The 21,160-nt window shown below is 46.4% G+C and overlaps 1 protein-coding gene across 3 annotated transcripts; it reads right to left on the bottom strand.

Moving 5' to 3' along the window:
* Positions 1–132: 132 nt before the first annotated feature.
* Positions 133–17,757, bottom strand: LOC120317728. 3 transcript variants are annotated; one of them, XM_039364575.1, is made up of 6 exons: positions 17,559–17,757; positions 12,483–12,599; positions 6,627–6,641; positions 2,960–6,168; positions 1,749–1,803; positions 133–1,621 (listed from the first exon to the last, which is right to left on the bottom strand). In XM_039364575.1, the coding sequence occupies exons 2-6, from the start codon at positions 12,571–12,573 to the stop codon at positions 978–980; spliced, it is 4,014 nt and encodes a 1,337-aa protein (XP_039220509.1). In that variant the 5' UTR covers positions 12,574–12,599; positions 17,559–17,757; the 3' UTR covers positions 133–977. The 3 variants fall into 3 exon arrangements, with proteins under 3 accessions (XP_039220509.1, XP_039220503.1, XP_039220494.1); XM_039364569.1 differs by lacking the exon at positions 17,559–17,757 and adding an exon at positions 13,410–13,827; XM_039364560.1 differs by lacking the exon at positions 17,559–17,757 and adding an exon at positions 13,515–13,827.
* Between the last annotated feature and the right edge of the window lie 3,403 nt (positions 17,758–21,160).

Raw genomic sequence — 21,160 nt, 5'->3', positions numbered from 1 at the left:
CCTCTCTCCAGGACGATTGGACAACATCCCCGTTCTCCTCTGCCTTTGGATCACATTGCAGACAGAGCTGGTTAGGCTGAGGTTCATTAGTCCCCCTGACACACACACACACACACACACACACAAACAAACTTTTGTAAGGAAAGAGATTTAATAAGAAGGTCTCTGATTGAAACAGTCATGACTGCCCTACTGAGTCCAGGTGTTGTCTCTGGAAGGTGGTGTAGAGCAGCACTCCCCAACCTTTTGGACACCAGGGACCAGTTCCGTGGAAGGCGGTTTTTCCATGGAGCAGGGGGCCCTGGTTTCACATGCTGCCTGGATCCCACCCATGCAGGAATGGGGCTTTGGCCATTTGTGCAGCCCAGTTCCTGGTGGGCCATAGACCGGCATCAGTCCACAGCCCATGATTTGGAGACCCCTGATGTACAGGAGTACAGACTCACCCTTTCAGAAAATATGTGGCAGCTGTCAGGAAAAAACGAATCCGCTCCAGGATAACGGGAAGGGGTGAGAAAGAAGCTCAAGGCTGCCCTGGTTTGATGCTCTTTGGTGCCAGAAGGAGCGAAGGGGAGATGCTCTCCAGATTCTCCTGCTATAATCTCTCCCCGTAAAGTTGAGCTCTAACATTTCTTGTGTTGTTGGCTTCCCGACCTGGTCTATCTCGAAGGACAGACAGGTGGGAAGCCCCAAAGACCTGGTCCTCCCTAAGGGACACGGGTCCAGGATGGGAGAGCATTTGGCTGTGGGACCTACTGATCCTGGGACGGGTGGGCAGGATCTTCCCGTACCCTTGAAAAAAGTCCTGTCATCCAAGGGGGAGGAAGCGGATTCTCAAGAGAAGGAATCGGCTGAGTGGAACTCAGCCACGAATCTCTGGCTTGGGTTCTTCAGAGGTCACATGGCAAGGGCTGGATTAGAACCCAGAACGGAAGGTCTGTGGCGTTTGGCAGAGTTGCTACCTTGGGAGCCAAGGCTCAATTAAAGAGACTTTCTGGCCTCTTGCGTCTTTTGTTGAAGCTCATCATCTTTTCCGTGTAATAAGGAGCATCTCTGTTCGTTTCCACCAGACGATCAATCATGGTCATCAGTTTGGCCACCTGAGCCTCTCGTTCTGCCCCTTCGGCCCTGTTGTTGAAAGCCAGGAACCGGTTCCCACATTCAGCAGCATATTGCTGCAGTTTTTTACCACATACAGCTATGAAATTTTCGATAGATGTACCTTCCAGATCCTCTTTGTGGGTGAACAAAAGAATGATGTAATTTTTGGCTTTAAGGCCAAAAATCATGTGGATCAGCTGAGCCACCTCCTCCTCGTCCCAGATGAAACGACCAGAACGCACCACATGCAGAATGACATGGGGACCCAGGGAGCAAAACTTCACGGACTTCCTCACTTCTGCAACAACGTCGTTGACTGAACAACAGGTATGAAAAAAGCCAGGCGTATCAACAACCACAACCTTCCTGCCGTTTAGCTGTGTGTCCTCCTTTTGACATACTCTTGTTAGTGATTCACTTGACATGGAACTTTTAAAGACGTTGCTTCCCAGAATTGTGTTTCCCGTTGCACTTTTCCCATTTCCGCTTATGCCCACAAGGACGATCCTCTGTTCAGACCCTACAACCGAAAGGAGAGAAGAGAGAAGAAGGGGACTGGTCAGCAGTGTACGACCGTCATAGCTTGTTCCCCCCCACCCAGAACAGTAGCTTCCACCCCACCTGAACCCCAGGACCCAAGACTTTACCTTGGATGCGTACAGTCATATGCAGACCAGCCGCACAGCACATAACCTGAGATTTCTGCGTGAAAAGCAAAACAGAATCAGCCAAAGGAGAGGCTGCGTTGCTCAGGTTGCTAAGAGCTCTCCTCACCCAGAAGTCAAGCAAGAAATGGAGGGGGATTAAAAAAGGACCTGACTTGGATCAGATCTGCCCCCCCTCCAGCAGGTTCCCCGAGTGGTCTTCCCACTCAGCCCTGTTCCTGTCTGTGACATCCCACAGGATGGACCTCACGCTTGTAGTCGCTCCCTCCATTCTGCAAAATGGTCCTCGGCCACCGGCACTGTCTCCATCAGGTCAGAGACTAGTCTCTCTTGCTCGGCTCCCGTGGCCTCGTGCATCATGGCTGACCCGTTTTGCAAACCTTACTCACCACCAGACAACAAAAACTAGGGAGGGCGGAAGGGGATGATTGGAATTGATGGGTGGCTGGGAGGGGAATGAGGAATGTATGTGCACGGGTTGTGGCCTGAGAAAGTTTCCAGCACCTTAAGGTGTTTCCCAACACAATGACTGAACTGGATTGGTGGACAACGGACAATGGTGACCCGGGGAGGAAAGGGGGGATTATTGCTGTGCTCTTTTTAATGGCAAAACCTGAAAACTAGCTTTGCTTCTACTGTGCCTATATCAGTGGTTCTCAACTTTTTTAATGCCGCAACCCCCAACCGGCTGTAGGTCGAGGACTACTCAACTGGTTGTAAGTTGAGGATTACTCAACTGGTGCAGCACCGTTTGCAGAATGGGAATTTTGGCGGGCTCAGCAGGGCAGAGACAGCCTGGACAATTCCTATTGGCTTTGGAAAGCCAATAGAATTAGACTCTATTCAAGAGAGTCTATTCTATTGGCTTTCAAAAGCCAATAGAATAAAAGGGAGTAGCATAGCTAAGGAAAAGGGGGGGAAATGGCGGACTGTATTGTTTGGCGACCCCTGTGAAATGGTCGTTCGACCCCAAATGGGGTCCCGACCTACAGGTTGAGAACCACTGGCCTATATGGATCTATCAGGAAACTTAAACTCTTGGTAAAAGAATTTCCCTGGAGTTTCTTTGCTGCAAATGCGAAAAATCTTCAAAATCTCCAGTGATGGAGCACCCAAAACTGGTATCAGCCTATTCTACTGCCTCCTTGTTCTCCTCCTCCCCCGCTCTTCCTCCAAAGAAGGTGTCAAGTTACCTCTGCAGGCCTCCCCCTAGGATAGATGCAAGTGATCTCCTTGCTCCATTGACCGAGCCCAAATTCAGTCACAGCTGCACATCGGAATTGGAACTGAAGATTTAGTTGGACATCCTCCACGGTGAATTGATCTTTAGGGCCTTCAGTATGGAGACTCTTCCAATTCTGCCCTGCAATCCGATATTCCACCTGGTACCAGGAGACTGAAGGCTTCCCAATGGCGACTGGATCAATCCTGATCTGGAAACTATTTGGTTCGACTAGTTCAACCTTAAGAGAGGGAGGTCTTCTAAGAGCAGCTTCCATCTCCAGACGTTCCTTGGGAATCTCCATGGTCAAAGTTAACCTTTTGGTTTCCAGCAACATTAGTGAGTCAAAGAAGTTCTTCATGCTGTTGGTGCACATTTTCCAGTATATTTTAGCAGCAGCATTATGACTTCCTCCACTTTCTTCGTGAGTAAAGAGGGATGAATGGTTGAATCTAATATGCAGAGGGGTTCCCGACTTGTCCCGATCACAAGGCAGGTCAGCCTCCTTGAGGGCCTCCAGGACAGGTGGGGTTCCCCCATCAGCAAAGGTGATCAGGAGCTGGACGTTATCCTTCACGTCTTTTCCCAACAAGGAAAGCATGGAATCAAAGATGCATTTCTGGGCATGAACTGAATGGGCAAGGAAGGCCTGGGCCACCAAGCAAATAGCATCAACGTGGCCAATGCCCCCTGGGGCGGAGAAAAATTCTCGGAGCTGCTTTTCAACCAGTTTGTCTTGCTCTGCGTCTCTTCTGCCTCCAAATCCTGGAGTGTCAATGATTGTGAGAGAATAGGGAATCCGGAAACCCTCCTGATGGTGCACCACAAAGACAGTGACTTCAGACGTCCTGCTTCCAGCTTCGCTTCTCGGGGTGGTTTCGTGAATCAGTTTGAATCTGAAATTATCTCCCCACTGGACGCCCAGAATATAATTGATCATCCCGTTGAGCAGTGTGGTTTTCCCAGACCATGTTGCTCCCATCATCAGGATCACTTTGTTGGGCACTTTTGGGTTCTCCTTTCCAAGCTGGTATATGAGACAGGAGCTGGAGGCATCTGAGGGGACTTTCTTCAGAGGAAGGGCGAACACTAACGGATGTGTGTCCTCCACCAGGGAGCTTCCCTGAAGGAACTGGTGGGCTACGTTGCCTGCATCTTCTTCCTCCAGTGATGTGGAGACTTCCACCTCCTCACTGGGGACACCCAGAGCTCTGTTGTCACACACGGCTGACACCCGTATTCTATATGCCGTCTGGGGCTTCAGACCTTCGATGGGGTAAAACTCTGTTTTTCTCCCAGTCCTTTTTCCAGTCCACTGGTCCTTCTCAACTCCAGCCTCTACCATTCTGTACTCCACTTTGTACTCCTTGACCATAACTCCTGAGGCAACGATGCTGGGACTCATCCAGGCCACAGAGATGACAGAAGATGCTGCAGTGACCTTTCTTAATTTCTCAGGAGGGCTGGTGGGAAAGGTCTTTATGGGTGGGCTCAGGTCACTGGATTCACTAAATCCAAGCTTGCAACAAGCAGCATACTGGAACTGGTACTCTGTGTTTGGAGGCAGATCTTTCAGCAGGAACAACTCCCCGGCATCCTCTGTCCTCACGGTATTCCAGTTTTCTTCCCCTGCAATCTTGTACTCTACCAGATAGCTGGAGGTGGAAGCCCTCCCATGTTCAGCTGGCTGAAATTTCAGCTGAATGCTGTTGTGTCTCAGTTCAGTAATCTGCAAAGGGACAGGTTTTGAGGGCAACTCAAAGTTCTTGCTGACCAGCTTTCCATCTTCATAAAGGTATATTGAGGCTCCTGGGGTCTCCACATCTGGGAGTGAGGCCACGAGAAAGCGGACCTTCTCATTCGATTGGTTGACAGTGAAAAAGTCTTTCATGGATTTGGCCGCTTGGCGAGCATTGTGGGTCCTCTCCTGGTCCTCAAACCAGGCCTTGCCTTTCTTCACCCCAGGAGTGGATCTTGTGGACTTAGCTGATTCTTGCAAGAATCGCTCCTGAAGCTTGTCCCGTAAGCTCAACAGAAACGGCTCCTCTTCGTGTAAAGAAGTGAATATAAAGGAGACCACGGATCCATTCTGAGGGTCGAGAACTATTTCTTCCAACTTGTTCTGAGATGAGATAATTTGTATCTTATTTAAAATAGTCAGAAAAGATTTGACAAAGTTAATTTCTCTTTTCTTCGTGTCCAGAAATTTGTGGAGTCTTTGGCTGTTGAAGGGAGACTGCTTGACAGAGGTCAAGATATCCACCAGGCTCCCTTCCTCCTGCCCTCCACCCCGGATGGAAGGCAACACTCTGGCCAGGTCTTTCTGGAAAGTCTGCCTGTGTTGCTTTAACAGATTCTTAAACTGCTGGATCTTCCTCTTGATCTCAGGGAAGGTGTCACAAATGGGATCCTTGGCTAGATCGTTACTTTGCATCTGGATTTCGTCGAGTTCCTCCAAGATGCTTTCAACATCAAAGATCAACGCTAGGCTGATCTCACGGACCATCTTAGCTGCTCTGGTGTCCAGCTTGGTCAGTGGGTAGAGCGAGACCCACACAGGAACAGCCTTCTCCCCATCTTTCCCTAACATTTTTGGCAGAGTCATGGCATCTTGGAAGGTCACTGGATTTTTCTCCAGAGAAAAGTCTCCATGGAACGTGCAACTGAACTTCAGCACACTCTCTTTCTCCTCCTCGTTTAGCTTCATATCTCCTTGTCCTGTGACGGATATCATCTTCCTGATTGTGACGTGGAGATTTCCTTCTATATTTTTTACCATTTCTGTTGAGGAATCATCTCGGTCAAACACGAAGAAAGCCTGGGCTCCGTAGAGGATGGCGGTGACCACATGGGTGGCCGTGCCATGCTCAAAGACTGCTGGGTGGGAGATATTCTGGATTCCCAGGTGGCTCATGGTCAGCTGTTCATACCTGGTGGTGGTTTTGTACTGGACGGTGACTCTAGCCTGTTGCTTGGACTTCTTGGTGTTGTAAAGATACTTGGCTGATCCTCTCACATCAACCAGCCCCCCCAGGAAGCTGCTCTTGAGGGATCCTGAGATGTCCAGGGCAGAGGCCTTGTCATCAATATTGTCAGATGCAATGATTATAGTTTCTGTATTGGGCTGAGGCCTGGTGGTCAGGTCCTTCTGAAGGGAGCTGTAGTCCCAAAGGGTGACGCCTGCTCGGAACAGGAGAAGACAGGGAGATAAATCTGAAACTGGATAGAGAAGCCCCAGAGAGCTTGGACAAGGGGACATCCTTTCTCCCTGAGGGTAACATCCTTTGTTCTGTCCACCAGTCACCAGGGAAATGGTCTGTTTTGCAAAACACTGCAAACCCCCCCAAAGGCCCTTGACTGAGTAGAGAGGTTTTGTCCTTTCCCAAAGCATTTCAGTGAGTTTGGTATGGAAACCCACCCCACGTTTGGTAGTCAGGGCCAGCACTGCTGCATACACGTGCCAGGCAGAAGACCCTACTCAGCTAGCTGGTAGTAGCAGGCCCTGTGTTCAGGATGCCAGCTCTTAAGTGTGCTTGGGCTAAGCCTGCAATTGATGGCAGTGCCTGTCTCCCTCCCTCCCTCCCTCCCAGCTTTCCTGCCAGGGATGCCCACCCATCAGCCTCTCCTCTGGCTCCTACCTGGGACGAGGGCATCTGTCAGAATCCAATTATATTTCATCTTTAAATTATCAAATATAGAAACTCCCAATTCTGCCCTCTCTGGATTCTGCCATAAGAGGGAGAGAAGGGGGAGAACAAAGGGGCTTTATGGCCCTCACTTCCTTCTTTACACTTCAAAGAGCTGAATGCTGAATGTGTGTTTATTGTAACCTCGAAGTGTTAGCATACCAAAGGAGAGTAATTGCCTTTCATGTAGTTATCTGAAGTCTCCATCCAGACGGAAGAAAGAAGAAAGGGAGTGGAATTGTGATACTTGAAACTATCACTGGAAGGGGGGTTGATTGGGTGGGACTACTGGGGAACCCCTTAAAACCTTGAATGGGAGAGCTTCCTGTCCTAGCATGCCCTGCAACCATTTTCTCTTAATAAAGTATTCTGTTGGAAGAATTATTCCAAGAGTTCTGTCTCTTAAGATCAAAGTGGGGTGGGTCCTTACATTAGACAGGATTGAAAAATTAATCCACCTGGAAGGGAGACCCTTGCCGGGGATTTTGCAAAAAATTTACCATGTCAGACAATGGAGAAAGAGAGGGGGAAAACTCCCTGGAAAGAGAGCCGCTGACCCAGTTGGAACCTTGCCAGATGTTGGGATCTGAGAGGTCAGATTCCTCGGGAGAAGAAGTGGTGGAGACACAGTACCACAAGCCTCGCTGGTCGATGAACGTTGGAAAGAAAAGTGAGTGGAGAAAGGAATCAAGAAAGGTGACCCTGAGACGGGGGACCAAGCAACCAGAATGTAAGCAGGAGATGGGAGAAATCCCTGCACGCAAGTGAAGAGGGATGAAGCTGGGCACCGTACTCAGACTGGATCCTAGAGAAAGCTATTGACCTGATGAAAGAACTCCTCAGCTCCTAAGAGGAGATACTGACCCAATAAACGGCCGCCCCGTTTTTAGTCCTGGAGCGAGCAAAGGGAAGACACCGAGGGGGACATGAACCTGCAACCCCAGGGACACTACTGATCCAGGAGCTCCCACCCCCTACCGGACCACAGATGGCAATCTGGACGGAAGGCCCTACCACCCACAACAGAGGCACCGATCCATTCCCAGACGTCCACCGTTGGAAGTGAAATTCAAAGGGGAGCCAACACGCTTGGGGTTTTTCCTAACCCAAGTCCTCAGCTACATGGAGGAATATGGGCAGGATCTTCCCAGCGACAAAGCCCGCATCCGGATCGTGCAATCTGCCCTGGATGGACCCAGCTGCGGATTGGGTAGTGAACTTGCATGACTCAATGCCCCAAGAACTCATAACTTCAACCGGGGTTTCATGTCCTCTTTGAGAGACGATTTTGAAAGACCCCCCCTGGCTGATCGCAAAGCCCGTGAAAGAATAACAACGCTGAGGCAGGGCAAACGCCCAGTGGCTGAGTATACACAAGAATTCCGGGCCATTGCCAGCAAACTGAATTGGCCAGAAGACATCCTCCTTGGCCGTTTCAAAGACGGACTAAACTATGATCTATATGATGCTTGCCTGCCCCGAGGGGACCCACAGCGACTTGAGGAATGGTACGTCTTGGCAGAGGAAGCAGAGATCGACATATTGAAGAGGCACCGCCGAGGAAAACAATGGAGCCGCCCCCCGCCTGAGCTGACCCACCAACCGGTGAAATCATCGGATACAGCCAAGAAGCAAATGGGATGTTTCAAGTGCGGAAGAGAAGGGCATCGAGCTGTAGAATGCCGCTCAAAGGCCCCCCATCACAACCCAGACAGATCCCCAATCAACAAACCCGGAAAGTATTCAGCTAAGCCAAAAGAAACGGCCATGAGAATGATGGAAATTGCAGAAACCACCACCTCTGCTCACCAAAGGGAAAGGACTCAAGCCTACACCACAGGGCCGGTGGATGCCTCAGATGACAGCTCGAGGGCGAACCCCTGGTAAGTGGATGCATCCACCCATCTTCAAAACAGTGACTATATTTGAATCCCCCCTACATGTCCCCGAAGCTGTGAAGGTGAAAGCCTTAATAGACTCTGGCTGTATCCCCTGCCTCACTAGCCCACACTAGTGGGGATCTGGGCTGCCCCATCGAGGAGACTGGAACAACCGATCTCAGTGGTCCAGTTAGATGGATCCATAGCAGGGGGGGGGATGCCAGCTACCCTAACCACTTTACCAATACACCTCTCCCTGGACAAACATGAGGAGGACATAACGTTTGTGGTGACCCCAGGCATGGAATTCCCAATGATCCTAGGGATGGACTGGTTTGAAAAAATGGAACCCCTGGGTAAATTGGAACGACGAAATCAAATTCCCGAAGGGGGACGCTATTGGACTTAAAACCCCCAAAGGAGGCTACCAGAATCAAGAATAGAATAAGCATCCATAGGAGAGAAAAAAGATTAAAAAAAATACCAGAGGAAAATAGGGACCTTGCTGAAGTCTTCAGTGAGGAGAGGGCGAATGAGCTTCCCCCCACCGACCCACAGACTGTACCATTGAATTCAAGCCTGGGGCAAAACTCCCAAAGCCCAGATTATACTCCATGAGCCCAAAGGAGAAGGAGGAAATGGAAAGATTTATAAAAAAAAACCTGGAGAGAGGGTTCATTGAGCCAGCCAAGCCTAAAGTGGCTGCCCCTGTCCTTTTTAGAGAGAAGAAGGATGGCTCTTTACGTTTATGCGTGGATTATAGGGCCCTGAATACAATCAGTGAAAGCAACCTATACCCGCTTCCCCTCATGAAAGACATGCTGTCACACCTATCGAAAGGGAAAATTTTTTCTAAACTAGACTTAAGGGAAGCTTACTATCGAGTGAGAATCAAGGAAGGGGACGAATGGAAGACTGCATTTAACTGCCCCATGGGGTGCTATCAATTCAAAGTCTTGCCATTTGGATTACAAGGGGCCCTGCAGTCTTTATGCAATTAATCAATGACGTTCTAAGGGAGCACCTGTTTAAGGGGGTCCTTGTTTACTTGGACGACATTCTTATCTTTACCGAAACAAAAGAAGAACACTTCAAACTTGTCAGAGCGGTTTTAAAGAAGCTGCGAGCCGCTCACCTATATGCCAAACTCTCAAAATGCGAATTCCACCAGGAAAGGATAGACTACCTAGGCTATCGCATATCCCCACAGGGCATTGAAATGGACCCAGAGAAGGTCAAAGCAGTACTAAATTGGGCACCACCCCGCACAAGAAAGCAACGACAAAGTTTCCTGGGCTTTGCAAACTTTTATCGCCAATTCATCCCCTCATTTGCCCAGATAGCCTTGCCCCTCACTAACTTACTAAAAACGAAGGGAGCATCCTCAGTAAAACCTAGCCATCCACTAACATGGACAATGGAGTGCCAAGCAGCGTTTGAGAGACTAAAGAGACTTTTTTCTGCCGAACCAATACTAAGGCACCCAGACATGGACAAGCCCTTCGTAATACAGGCAGATGCAAGTGATGTGGCAGTGGGGGCTGTGCTATTACAAGAAAATGATGATGCAGTATTGCAACCCTGTGCAGATACATCCAAGAAACTCCGGAAACAGAACAGCGCTGGGCCCGATGGGAGAAGGAGGCTTTGGGATAAACGTTGGGCATTAATCACGTGGCGACAGTTTCCTGAAGGCACAAAATCCCTTCCAGGTGGTACTGATCACAAAAATTTAGAAGCCCTGAAAACTTCCAGGAAACCAATCCCAAACAAGCCCGCTGTCCCAGCATTTTCAACCAATTCCCAATTTAAACCCAAACATTACAGGAAGAAAGAAATTCCTGGCAGATGCTCTATCTCGCATGCCCCAATATAACAGCGCACGAACCACAGACTCTAGACCATAATGGCAGAGTCACAACTGGCAGCACCAGTAACCACAAAAACCCAAGCCAAATTAAAACCACAACTGGACAGCCAAACTGGAATTGAATTCAGAAAAAGTTTGGAAACAGATGAATGGTTCCAGAAAAACAAAAATGTGTGCACAATGAGAGACGGGTTGCCTTGGGTAGGGGAAAAGTTATATATAACAACAACTCAAAGAGTAACTTTCATGCACCTTTCCATGACACAAAATCAGCAGGGCATTTTGGATTTGTAAAAACTTTACATTTAATTAAACGGCAATTGTGGTGGCCATCCATGAAAAAGGACATTGAAAGTTATATAGCCAGTTGTCCAAAATGTGCCACGGCAAAGAGGTTGCAAGGGAAAGTGCCAGGACTATTGCAAACAGTGGCAAGTCCCTCAGCCCCCTGGAGAGAAATAGCCCTGGATTTTATAGTGGAATTGCCAGAAAGCAATGGGAATACTGTGGTCTGGACGGTCACGGACTTGTTTTCCAAACAGGTGCACTTTATCCCTTCCAAAAATTCCCAACTGCAAAAGCCTTAGGCAAACTTTTCATCGCAACACATTTACAGATTGCTGTGGCACCCCAACGCATCATCTCTGACAGGGGGGTGCAATTTAACGTCTGCATTTTGGAAGTGAATTTTTATTTAAGCCCTCTTAGGACCACTTCAGGGACTGACATCGTAGCCACCACCCTCAAGGAATGGGGGGGGCTGAAAAAATTTTTGAATGAACTCGTACTAAGCAATATTTAGATGTTTTCTTGTTTCCTCCTCCAGCAACCGGGAGTGGCGGATTACTCCCCTTTGCAAAGTTCCTACAATAATGCAGTCCACTCCAGCAACAGGTTACACTCTTATTCAAATACCACCGTTCAAACTTCACCCCATGCCAGAATTAACCCCAAACGAACCAACGATCCCCTCGCTGAAAGAATGGATGGAAAAATTACAAAACACCTGGCCAATAGTCAGAAAAGCACTAGATGAAGCTAGGCAGGCTTACAAAACACAAGCCGATAAAAAAGGGTTGAGCCTACACCATTCATTATAGGAGAGATGGTGTACTTATCTACAAAATACCTAAAGTCCCTACAGCCCTGTAAAAAACTTGGACCAAAATACATAGGACCTTTTCCAATTCAAAAGAATCATAAATCCAGTAACAGTAGAATTAGAATTACCCAAAAATCTCAGGCAAATACACCCAATTTTTCATTGCAGCTTGCTGAAAAGGGAGCATCAGTCACCTCTACGGCCAAAAATCCCCCCCCCACCTCCAATCATGGTGGAGGGTGAACAACACTTCGAAATAAAGGAAGTCCTTGACTCTAGGAGATATCATGGAGCAACTCAGTACCTAGTTGCCTGGAAACACCTCCCTCCCTCACAAAATGAGTGGGTCCATAAACGTCATGTCAGAGCCCCGAAGCTATTGAAGAAGTTTCACACAGAGTATCCTAACAAGCCTGACTAAATTTTATACTTGTGTTTTCTTTCAGGTGGATCTCTCTTATTGTTAAGAGGGGCCGGATGTCAGAATCCAATTATATTTCATCTTTAAATTATCAAATATAGAAACTCCCAATTCTGCCTTCTCTGGATTCTGCCATAAGAGGGAGAGAAGGGGAGAACAAAGGGGCTTTATGGCCCTCACTTCCTTCTTTACACTTCAAAGAGCTGAATGCTGAATGTGTGTTTATTGTAACCTCGAAGTGTTAGCATACCAAAGGAGAGTAATTGCCTTTCATGTAGTTATCTGAAGTCTCCATCCAGACAGAAGAAAGAAGAAAGGGAGTGGAATTGTGATACTTGAAACTATCACTGGAAGGGGGGTTGATTGGGTGGGACTACTGGGGAACCCCTAAAAACCTTGAATGGGAGAGCTTGGACCCCAAGTCCTGTCTAGCATGCCTGCAACCATTTTCTCTTAATAAAGGATTCCTGTTGGAAGAATTATTCCAAGAGTTCTGTCTTCTTAAGATGCAAAGTGGGGTGGGTCCTTACAGCATCCTTGCGGCAGTCGTACAGCATCCCCAGCTGGAAGGGGCGGCCGAGGGCTGCAATCTCTATGGCATCGTCTGTCTGAGCCATGCTTGGCATTTGCTGGTTGCTGCAAGCTTGTTGCCCTGCAAGAGAGAAAGGAACCGTCTGGGGGAGGCCGAGACCAACTTATGACTCTGTGAGGGGATGCAGGTGTGGCCTCAAGTCTCACCCCACCCACCGATGGTACTCCAATTTCTGGGATGGCTGAAGGAGGGGAGAGGAGCCAGTTCCTGGATTAGGGTCACACCCATTGTATTAACTGAAGACTCTGCCTGGAGTTGAGCAGAGGGTTGGACCTCCAAGGCCCTGTCCAGCTCTATTCTGACTGATTGGTTGACTGATTGAGAAGGAAGTCACACACGGGACGTGCCTGCCCACTTCCTCGTTCCTCCCAGCCAAGCACAGCACGTTTTCAGAGGAGCCAGCAGAACCAAAGTTGTTTCTCTCCAGGCACAAAGCCCCTCCCATTTCCCCCCCCCAGCACAGAGAGCAAAGTCTGATTCCTCTGGGAAGATCTTGGAATCTCGCTGGAAAAATTCCTGGGGAGTTTGGAGGGGGGATTGAGAGTCACAACGGCGTGGGGGCTTTAGATGAAGGTGTCCCCTCCTTTCTTCCCCCTCCCCGTTCCAGCTCTCCCCTTGTTTGGCTGTCTGGACAGAATTCAGAAGCCTTCCCGAAAAGGAGCAACCCCTCTCCCCAAATTTCCTGGAATATTTTTTCCCCCTCAACAACACAGGTGCATCTGTGTCACATCTGTTGCTAAATCCCTCGTCCTGCTGGAAACTGCCTTTCCTAACATTGAGGGTGTCCTATCCACCCCCTTAGCGTTTCCCAGAGAGGAGGGACCACTTGCTCTTGTGTAAAAGCAGGGAGCAGCCCAGTCCAAGACTGACCCGCTTTCCACCAGATGCCCAGGAATAGCTCTGCCCTCGCCCGACTCCACTCCGCTGCCACCGCAAATGCCAACTCGGAGGTCTTGGCGCTTCTGGGGTCCTCACCTGGTTGGAGGAGTCAGGAATCTCAACAGGCAGGTGGACCTACTGCTGTGTTTTGCTGCTTTTCTGCTAGATCTCTCCGTCCTTTGAACCGCTGGTAGGGTTTATGATGGCGTTTATGATGGGAACAGAGTCCAGAGATTGTATGAGATTGCGTCTCGTAGCAGCCAAAAAAACTAATACAGTACGAATCATGGTTGTATAAACGGAGGCACAGAATCAGTATCACACGAAGGATTAGTACCGCTTTCTAAAGCCTTAGTAAGGCCACACCTGGAATAGGGCATTTAGTTTTGATCACATTATAAAAAAGAGTTTTGAGACTTTGGAAAAAATGCAGAGAAGAGCAACTAAGTTGATTAAAGGCCCGGAGACTAAAAGATGAAGAACAGTTGCAGGATTTGGGTATGGCCAGTCTAGGGAAAAGAAGGACTGGGGGGGGGGGACATGACAGCAGTCTTCCAGTATTTGAGGGGCTGCCACAAAGAAGAGGAGGGGGTCAACTTATTCTCCAAAGCATCTGAAGTCAGGACAAGAAACAATGGATGGAAACAGCTGTCCCGCGGCTCGAAATCTCCCTCCTGGGTGAAGGGGGGGGAGAAGAGAATCACCCGAATAGAGGTAGAGGTAGTGTAAAAATATAAAAGCCTTTTGGATTAAGATATGGTGGAATATTCAAAGAATTTTTAGAAGGAGGGTAAAATTTACCCCACGATTGTTTTTGTTAGGTATCGTTATTGATTGTGATACTAAGGAGATTACACTGATGTTAAATTTAATTACAGCCGCAAGGTTGTTAGTAGGGCAATGTTGGAAGAAGGAATCTTTGCCTACTTTGCAAGAGTGGTTTCTTAAAGTTTCTTACTTGGCGGAAATGGCAAAGATTTCGGTTTTCTTGAAGGATCAATCGCAAGAGAAGTATGTTGCGGTATGGAAAAAATGGATAGATTTTATACAACATAAGTTGGATATAAAAAAATATTACTTAGTTTTTTAACAATTTATATTTAAAATGGAATATTTTCTTTTTTTTCTTCTTTTTTCCTTTTTTTATTCTTTTCCTTTCTCAACATTTATTTTTTGTATTTATGTTTTTTTATATATATACTATTGTTAATTATTTTATAATTTTTCTAATTAATGTATTTAGATTTCTAACTAATGTTAGATTCATTTATGGTTTATATCTTTTTTTTAAGATTTTTTGATGAAATTTTAATTAAGCCTATATTCAGCTCTGGGAAGGTCGGGGGAGGGAATGGGAGGGTTGGGGAGGTTGGGGGGAAGATTGTTTTGTTTTTGTAAAATTTCAAAAATTTAATAAAAATTATCTTTGGAAAAAAAAAAAAGAAACAATGGATGGAAACAAATCAAGGAGAGAAACAACCTGGAATTAAGGAGAAACTTCCTGACAGTGAGTGAGGACAATTAACTAGTCGTGTCTCCTGCTTGAGCAGCGGGCTGGACTCCAAGGTTGCTTCCAGCTCTATTCTGATTGACTGATAGAATCAGGACAGGCCATGCTAAGGCAAAGCTCTTTGAGTGGGGAATGGCTGAGAGCTTGCAAGGCAACTCTGGCACACCGGAACAAACTATAACACATATAGTTGGAGAACGTCTCCTCATTAACTTTGGAGGCAGCCCAGATTGTCTCACCGCAGTGACACCAGAAGCAGTTTGATGGTTGGCTTCCTTAGATATCAAAAGATACCATCTATCCCATTGCAATTCTATGGCACCATGTTATGGAAGTCTTCTCGGCCTGGGCAATGGAATGGTGGGACTTCCTTTTCTGCCTCTCTCGTCTTCCTTCCTTCTTCTGTCTTCTTTCCTTTTCTCCTTCTGTTTTCCTTCCTCCTCTCCTTCCATTCTTATCTTCCTCCCTCCCTCCATCCAACTTTCTTTGATTCCACCCACCCAGCCATCTTTCTTTCCTCCTCTGCCTCCATCTTTCTTCCTTCTTTGCCTCCCTTGTTTTCCTTCTCTCCCTCTTATCTTCCTTCATTCCTTCCCTGCCTTCAAATCTTTGGAACTATGGAAAAAGTTATTCCTAACAATCCAGCTATTACAAGAAAATACCAGACAGGGCAAGGCTGTTATAAATTTGGAGTGTTGCGAAGAAAGGAAAGTGGATGTATGTAGATATAAATAAATAAAGGATTCAATTTAAAAACAATTTTCTCATGAGACCCTGTCTTAGTTCAGACTATTCCACTTGTCCATCTGAAGCCATCTAGGCTGGCTGAGGAATTCTGGGAGTTGATGTCCACGCCAATTTAAGTTGCCAAGGTCGGGAAACTCTGACCTTAATGAAAACTAGAAGTGGGGCTCATCAACCCCAAAGATGTAGCCACTTCTGGGCACAAAGCTGTTCTTAGCAAGTTTCACACAAATGGGGTGGCATCCGGCCCTCTCAATTCCTGGCAAACAGATGGGGAAGAAATGGAGGTAGTGACCGATTTTATTTTTCTGGGCTCAAAGATCACCTCAGATGGGGACTGCAGCCAAGAAATTAAAAGACGCTTGCTCCTGGGGAGGAAAACTATGGCAAATCTAGAAAGCATACTAAAAAGCAGAGAGATCACCCTGCCAACAAAAATACATATAGCCAAGGCCATGGTTTTCCCAGTTGCAATGTATGGCTGTGAAAGTTGGACCATAAGAAAGGCTGAGCGCCAAAGAATTGAGGCCTTTGAACTATGGTGCTGGAGAAGACTCCTGCGAGTCTATTCTATTCTATTTATTCCATTCCATTCTATTCTATATTCCATTCCATTCCATTCCATATATTCTATTCTATTCTATTCTATTCTATTCTATTCTATTCTATTCTATTCTATTCTATTCTATTCTATTTTGTTCCGGTTTCTATTCTATTCTATTCTAGTCTATTATGCTATGCTATGCTATATTTTTTTGTATATTCTATTCTATTTTCTATTATTTTCTATTTTTCTCTTCTATATTCTTTTCTATATTCTATTCTATATTCTATTATTTTCTTTTCTTTTCTATATTCTATTTGATTCTCGATTTGATTTTCTATTCTCTATTCCATTCCATAGCATTCCATTTTTTCCCTCCTCTCCCCTCCCCTCTCCCAGACCCCCAAATGCTGCAGGCCGCCTCCGTTGCTGCCACATGTTCTTGGGACAAGCAGGGTGAATTGGGACACCCAAAAGGCGTACGGTGGGCAGGGCCACCCTTCACCCACTGTCGTTGGACAGGTTTCCTGCTGGGAAGAGTTGCCCGTCATGGGTTGGGTGAGCAAGGGCCCTCTGCACAGAACTGGGGGGGGGGCAAAGGCACCTGTGGAGTGGGGTAAGAGAAGAACAGAGCTGGAAGGGACTTTGGAGGTCTTCTAGTCCAGCCCCCTGCTCAAGCAGGAAGTCTTCTCCTTCTTCTGCTCCCAGTAACAGTGGTGGAAGGGACCTTGGAGGTCTTCTAGTCCAGCCCCCTGCTCAAGCAGGAAAGCGATCCCATTTCAGACCAGCCCTCAAACAGGAAGGCGCTTCAGAAACAGTGAGGGAAGCCGAGGGAAAATTCGTCTTAAATGATTTACAGCCTTGGCAACTTTCAGCTCCGTGGACTTCGACTTCCTGGCTGAGGAATGCTGGGAGTTGAAGTCCAGAGGCAGCTTCAGGTCGCCCAGGCTGAGGAAGCCCCGGAAGGGTTACCCAAATGAGGAAGGGAACTTTCCAGAAGGAACCAGGGACAAAAGTTCAGAGAACACGGAGAATCCGAGACTGCCAATCCTTTCCGGCACTTGGGAGGATTCCCAGCCTTGAAAGACGGTTGAGATCCAGAGGATCTGATTGGTTGCCTTAATTATAAAGGGGGCGTTTCCCTCCCCCCCCCAGCCTTTTTTCTTCTTTGTATTCTGCCTACTGTTTGATTTACCTCAGGATCTTCCTGTGTTCCCCACTGTCTTGTCTGCTCATGCAGAAGGCGCGCTACACTGTGATTGGTTGCCTTAATTATAAAGGGGGCGTTTCCCTTCCCCGCCGTCTTTTTTCTTCTCTGTGTTCTGCCTGCTGTTTAATTTACCTCAGGATCTTCCTGTGTTCCCCACTGTCTTGTGTTTCCTCCTTTCTGGATGATGACAAAGACTCTTGTAAGTTTGAAATGATACCTATTTTAAAGAAAGAAGCAAATTTAGATGAGTGGCAGAAAGGTATCAATAAATTTATCTGGGCAGGGAAAAAACCAAGAGTAAAACTTAAAATTTTACAAGATATACGAGAGAGAGGTGGACTTAAGGTACCGGATTTGAAATTGTATTACGATGCTGTGGTTTTAACATCAATTAGTGATTGGGTTAATCTAACAAATGTAGATATACTCCTTTTGGAGGGATGGGATTTACCTTTTGGATGGCATGCCTATTTAATTTATAATAAAAAGGTTGATAGGGTCTTTAGATCTCATATCTTAAGAATTTCTTTACTTCGGGTTTGGAAGAAATACTATAGAAGTGATTCAAGAATTCCATTATGGGCTATTCCATGGCATGCAATAGAAGGAATAAGGAGAGGAGTTAAGATGGATATTATTTCTTATACACAATTACTTAAGTGGGATGGTAAAAACTGGCAATTAAAATCTATGGATGAATTAGCACAAGAAAATATTATTTATTCATGGTTTCAGTATAGGCAATTATTGGAAAGGTGGAAGATAGATTATAAGGTGGGCTTGCTTAGAGAGGATGAGAATTTGTTAAAACAAATTAGAGATCAAAGTCGAACCCACATTAAAAGAATTTATGGTGTTTTGGTGGAATTGGATTCAGAAGCAGAGCTAGTTAAAGATTGCATGGTTAAGTGGGCACAAAATTTTGATGAACCGATTTTATTAGATACATGGGAGATTATTTGGGTAAGGAATGTTAAATTCACGCAAGCCCAAAACTTACGGGAAAACTTTTATAAAATGTTTTATAGATGGCACCTTGATCCACAAAAAATGTCTCCTATGTATCCAAACCTGCAGCCTAAATGTTGGAGATGTGGCTGCTCGGATGCTACTTATTATCATATCTGGTGGTCATGTAAAAGTATTAAAGCTTTTTGGAGTAAGATATGGTGGAATATTCAAAGAATTTTTAAAAGAAGGATAAAATTTACTCCACAATTGTTTTTGTTGGGTATTGTTTCTGATTGTGATGATAAAGAGATTATTTCAATGTTAAATTTAAGTACTGCGGCTAGGTTGTTAATAGGGCAATATTGGAAGAAGGAATCTTTGCCTACTTTGCAAGAATGGTTTTTTAAAGTTTCTTACTTATCGGAAATGGCAAAAATTTCGGCTTTCTTGAAAGATCAATCGCAAGAGAAGTATCTTTTGGTGTGGAAAAGATGGATAAATTTTATACAATATAAGTATGATATAAGAAAATATTATCTAGCTTTTGAATAATTTATATAAGTTTAAGATAGTATTTAGAAGTGTAATTGTTATTCTTTAATTTTTTATTTTTTTATTTTTTTTTATTTTCTCCTTTTTCCCCCCTCTTTTTGTTTTTTATATATAAAGTATTTTACAATTTGTTTATTGAGTGTAATTATATTTGCTTAAGGTTTATTTGGGTTTAAAACTTTTTTTCTTTTAAGATCTAGTTAAGCCTATATTCAGCTCTGGGAAGAACGGGGGAGGGTTTTGAGGTGGGTTGGGAGGGATTGGGGAAGGGGTTTTTATTGTAAAACTTTAAAAAAATTTTAATAAAAAAAAGACTCTTGTAAGTTTGAACATTAAATATTATTTATAGATATGTAAAAGACAACAAGTTTGTGTTAGTCTCTCCGACTTCACCTGGACTGCTGCTGTGCAATTTTACCTCAAGGTGTTCCTGTGCTCCTGACTATTTTGGTTTTTTTTTTTTCTTTCTGGATGATGGCAAAAGTAAGTCTGAATGTTAAACGTATTTATTTACATATACTAAAGGCTAGCTGTTTCTCATCCTTGGGAACTTGAAAATGGGTGGACTTCAACTCCCAGCATGCCTCAGCCAGCATGTTGAGAAGCTCTGATCTCTCTCTCTCTCCCTCCCTCCCTCTCTCTGGCTGTTTCTCATCCTTGGGAACTTGAAAATGGATAGACTTCAACTCCCAGCATGCCCCAGCCCTCCCTCCCCATCCCTCCTTCCTTCCCCATATATCTCCCTTCTTTCCTCCCCCCTCCCCCATTTATCTCCCTCCCTCCATCCCTCCCTCTCCTTCCTTCCTCCCATCGTATATCTCATTCCCATCTATCCATCCCTCATACTTCCTCCCTCCCGTCTCCTTCCTTTCTTCCATCCCTCCCTCCCCACACCTTTCTTCCTTCTTCCCTCCCTTCCACCATATATATCTTTCCCCTCTTCCATCCATCTATCCATCTAACACTTCTGGAGGCAGGTCATGCCACTGATTAATTGTTCTGTCAGGAAGTTTCTCCTTAGTTCCAGGTTGCTTCTCTCTTTGGTTAGTTTCCATCCGTTGCTTCTTGTCCGGCCTTCAGGGGCTTTGGAGAAGAGGTTGACAAATCCGAACGTCCTGCTGCAAATTTGGCTGCTGGGCATGTGTCCTTCTTCCTCTTGCTTGACCAGGAGACCAGAAGCAGGTCGGCGAAGAGAAGCATCTGGAGTGGAGCTGACGGACACTAAGAGATGGGAAGGACCCAGCAGGAGCCTGATTTCCTCAGACCCCCTTCCTGGAGCCAGTGTGAAAAGCTACGGGGGATACCCTGCGTTCTGCTCCATCCCTCGAGTATAATCTGACACGAATTCCATGTCCCCCTCTCTCCAGGACGAGTGGACAACATCCCCGTTCTCCTCTGCCTTTGGATCACATTGCAGACAGAGCTGGTTAGGCTGAGGTTCATTAGTCCCCCTGACACACACACACACACACACACACACACACACACACACACACACACACACAAAAACAAACTTTTGTAAGGAAAGAGATTTAATAAGAAGGTCTCTGATTGAAACAGTCATGACTGCCCTAGTGAGTCCAGGTGTTCCTCTGGAAGGTGGTGTAGAGCAGCGCCCCCCAACCTTTTGGACACCAGGGACCAGTTCCGTGGAAGGCGGTTTTTCCATGGAGCAGGGGGCCCTGATTTCACATGCTGTCTGGATCCCACCCATGCAGGAATGGGGCTTTGGCCACTTGCGCAGTCCAGTTCCTGGTGGACCATAGATCGGTATCAGTCCACAGCCCATGATTTGGAGACCCCTGATGTAGAGGAGTACAGACTCAGCCTTGCAGAAAATATGTGGCAGCTGATAGGAAAGCACGAATCCACTCCAGGAAAACAGGAAGGGGTGAGAAAGAAGCTCAAGGCTGCCCTGGCTTGATGCTCTTTGGTGCAGAAGGAGTGAAGGGGAGATGCTCTCCAGATTCTCCTGCTCTCCCCATAAAGTTGAGCTCTAACATTTCTTGTGTTGTTGGCTTCCCGGCCTGGTCTACCTCGAAGGACAGACAGGTGGGAAGTCCCAAAGACCTGGTCCTCCCTAAGGGACACAGGTCCAGGATGGGAGAGAATTTGGCTGCGGGACCTACTGATCCTGGGACGGGTGGGCAGGATCTTCCCATGCCCTTGAAAAAAGTCCTGTCATTCAAGGGGGAGGAAGGGGGTTCTGGAGAGAAGGAATCGGCTGAGTG

This window comes from Crotalus tigris, unplaced genomic scaffold (genome assembly GCF_016545835.1).
Source record: "Crotalus tigris isolate CLP2741 ecotype Arizona unplaced genomic scaffold, ASM1654583v1 scf7180000017592.2434428, whole genome shotgun sequence".
NCBI lineage: Eukaryota > Metazoa > Chordata > Lepidosauria > Squamata > Viperidae > Crotalus > Crotalus tigris.
This window is presented reverse-complemented; position numbering and strand designations above follow the sequence as displayed.